Source organism: Nannochloropsis gaditana (genome assembly GCF_000240725.1).
Source record: "Nannochloropsis gaditana CCMP526 unplaced genomic scaffold scaffold806, whole genome shotgun sequence".
Taxonomy (NCBI): domain Eukaryota; class Eustigmatophyceae; order Eustigmatales; family Monodopsidaceae; genus Microchloropsis; species Microchloropsis gaditana.
Window position 1 is genome coordinate 9,304 of NW_005803147.1, and position 3,233 is coordinate 12,536.

The 3,233-nt window shown below is 60.9% G+C and overlaps 2 protein-coding genes across 2 annotated transcripts; one reads left to right on the forward strand and one right to left on the reverse strand.

Annotated features, from left to right (window-relative positions):
- Positions 1 to 282: 282 nt before the first annotated feature.
- Positions 283 to 882, reverse strand: IMP1 (mitochondrial inner membrane protease subunit 1; the record flags this gene model as incomplete). Its single annotated transcript, XM_005853621.1, has 1 exon — positions 283 to 882. The coding sequence occupies one exon, from the start codon at positions 880 to 882 to the stop codon at positions 283 to 285; it is 600 nt and encodes a 199-aa protein (XP_005853683.1).
- An 830-nt stretch (positions 883 to 1,712) lies between these two features.
- NGA_0454800 (snare associated golgi protein) lies at positions 1,713 to 3,233 on the forward strand (the record flags this gene model as incomplete). The annotated part of the gene is made up of 2 exons (XM_005853620.2): positions 1,713 to 1,730; positions 1,801 to 3,233. Coding segments are annotated over 2 exons (1,451 nt in total), but the record flags the coding sequence as incomplete, so codon positions are not given.

The window sequence follows — 3,233 nt, forward strand, 5'->3', positions numbered from 1 at the left end:
AAGCAATTGCCTTGCTCGTTGAGGATGGACCAGATAAATGATTTCGCGACAGCCCCTGCCTTGCACTTCAATGTGATGCGGGCCGGCTGGGCGCCTTCGAACGTCAACAGATAGGGTGGGAGCGAGATCCGCTTCAGTAAGGTCAGCGCCCCAATGTGGAATAAATGGAGGGAGGCGCGTAAAAACACGCATTGAAAGCGATGCATAAATGGTTATTTAATATGAATTATGTGCGCCTTTACCTACAGCCCCCCCCCCCCTTTTTGTCCGCCTCGAAGCTAGCTATTTTCGGATCCCCGTCTCCCTATCAAGCTTAGGATAGCGCGCCCCCGGCCTCCGGAATGTCCGTGGGAGAGGCCCGAACTCATGGAGCGGGTACAGCTTGAAGGCGACGAGGCCTTTGACCAGGGCCATGGGCACGGGACCGTAGGTGCGGGAGTCGGTGGAGTTGAAGGGGTTGTCGCCCTCGAGCCAGAGCATCCCCGGCGGGACTTGCAAGACCTGTTCTTGCTGGTACCAATACTGTGGCTGTATCAGGATACGGTCGCCAGGGAGGCCGAGGACGCGCTTGCAGACCGTGTTCGACGGGTTCGAGGGCGAGCGGGCGATGACGATGTCGCCTTTTTGGAGGGGTCTTCCGAGCTTCACGTGCAGGCAGTCGACCACGACGATGTCCCCCGCCTCATTGAAGGTGGGGAGCATGGACGGCCCAGCCAGGGCTGTCACGTCGGCCACATACTCGTGCAAGCAGTAGAGCGTGCAGCTGAACTTGACGAGGTCCACGACGTTGTAGCGCGTCTCGTCCAATAGCTCAGCTGAGCTTCGCATATATCGAGCCCGGGCACGGCTAAAGAAGGACCGAAAAGCGCCTCGCCAGGCCATGTCGCCGTAAAACTAGATAGCACGGCCAGGTTTCAGCTAGCTTGGGCGTTCAGAGGCGCGGGAGACGTAGAGATTGGTGAGGGGCCGCGGGGGGAAGCAGGAGGGAGGTTGACAGAGCGAAGAGATAGTGCATGCGCTTGCTACCAAGGGAAAAGTGCTTCGCCTGCAATAGAAAGCGGAAGTCAGATTTGGCTGACATCGAGCTACATGCCATTGCAGTCGAGAAAGTGCGTTCTACATCGGTTTGCAGTGTCGGTGAGACGCCGCCTTCGCTAGCGTCGAGTGGAGTGCTTCGGCCCCGACCTGCCCGCGTCTCTGGGTTTAGCATCAGCTTCACGTTCATTTGTTTGAAATCAGGATATTCATCGCGTCGCTCACTCAAACAGGAGACATGCCATCGACAATCCGAAGTACGTCGCCACCACGGAGCAATGAAAACAGGAATGGAACCAGTTTATGGCGTCTGGTACGTGACACGTAACTATAACGGTCAGGGGGGCACGGCCAGGGGAAGGACAATGTACATTGCGCATCCGCAGCGTCCGGTGCGATAACATGCAGACGCACCGAATTGTGCCCGAAATGAGACGTCCGCTGAAATGCCGCTCATCCGCAGACGTGCAGAGTCGTCGGGACGGTGAAAAGCAGAGCTGCATGTGCTGGATTCCGAAATGCTTAGACGCCGCCACAATGCGTCCTTTTATTCGTTGTGGGGATGCTTCGATGCAAGTCAACTTTATCTAGAGTACACAAAATCATACAGAGGCATTGTTTGACACGGGATGGGTAGTGAAAGCTTACTTCGTGCTTGGGACCATATAGCGACAACGATGCCCTCTAGCACCCATGTCCTCACTCTTGGCATGATTATACCTACGAACGCCCGAATGCAACCTGATTGCCTCCATTTAAACACAGAGTGGCGTGCTTCCAGCCGGTTCCCAACATTCGCCCTCGGACTACGCACGCCTGGAGACAGGGCATGGCTGTGGCGCGGACCGAAACCACCGGGTGCTCGAGGCGCGGGGCGGGGCGGACGAGGAGGAAGACGAGGTAGAGATCCTCTTTGCCTCGCCAGCGACCCCCACGGACGACCAGGGTCGAGCCTCCGCGTTCCTGGTCTCTTCCTCTTCCCCCTCCAGCTCGCCCCCCGCCCCCCACGCCACGGCCTTGCCCTCCGTGAGAAACCTCCTACGGCCCCTGGGCGCCATCTTCTCCCTCTCCTCGTCCTCTGCCTCCGGATGTAGGCATGGAGGCGCCAGGGGCGCGGGAGGAAGTCTCCATCTTCCCCCTTCCCGGGGCTCTCCCCCGAGCCGATTTCTGCGGCGGATGCGGACGTCATCCAGCCACGAGCACGCCGAAGGGCAGGGACGCACCTCCTCCTCCTCCTCCTCCTTCTCCTCCTCCTCCTCCTCGCCGCAGCCCCCCACCGCCAGCGGGGCCTTCGTCTCTCCGCGTTTCCACAGCCACGCCCCGCCCTGGGTGCAGGTCACCTACTTCCTCCTCCTCGGCTGCCTCTTCCTCGCCGCCCTGGTCGACAGCTTCACGAGCCGGCACCTCTACCATCTGCTCGAGCATCTCTTCGCCTGGGTGGAGGAGCATCAGATCCTGGGCCCCCTGGTCTTCTGGTCGGCTGTCGTCGTCTTCTCGGTCGTGTGCGTGCCGGAGAGCGCGCTCACCGTGGGCGGCGGCTACATCTTCGCCAAGGCCCATGGGGTCGGCTGGGGCATCCTCCTCTGCACCTTCCTCATGATGGCGGGGGGCGTGGTCGGCTCCGTCATAGCCTTTTTGGTCGCGCGCTACCTCGCATTCGACACGGTGCAGCGCTGGGCTCGCCGGCACCGACTCCTCCGGGCACTGGACCTCTCTCTGGTGGAAAATGGCGCGAAAATGGTCTTCTTGCTCCGCCTCTCCCCCTTCCTCCCTGCGCCACCGCTCTCCTATTTGTTGGGCACCACCAGCGTCAAGCTCTCGGATTTCGTGCTGGGCAGCACAGGCATGCTTCCCTGGATCGTGACTTGTTCGTATCTCGGGAGCGCCTTGAGGGGCGTGGCGGACGTGGCCGGGAAGGGGAGGAGGGGCCAAAGCAAGTGGGCGTACGCCCTGTACGCGCTGGGGGCGGTGGGGACGATGGGGGTGGTGGCGGCCATCGGCATCTACACGCGGAGGGCGATGGAGGAGATTTTGCGGGAGGAGCCCAGCGAGGGGGAGGAGAGGAAGGAAGCTGAGGACCGGGGGAGGAGGGAGGACGGAGTGCACACTGAGATGAATGCGGTGTTGCGGGTGGAAAACAGTGGGGAAGAAGAACAAGGGATGGAAGGGCGGGAGGGGGTTGGGGGGCGGCAGACGGA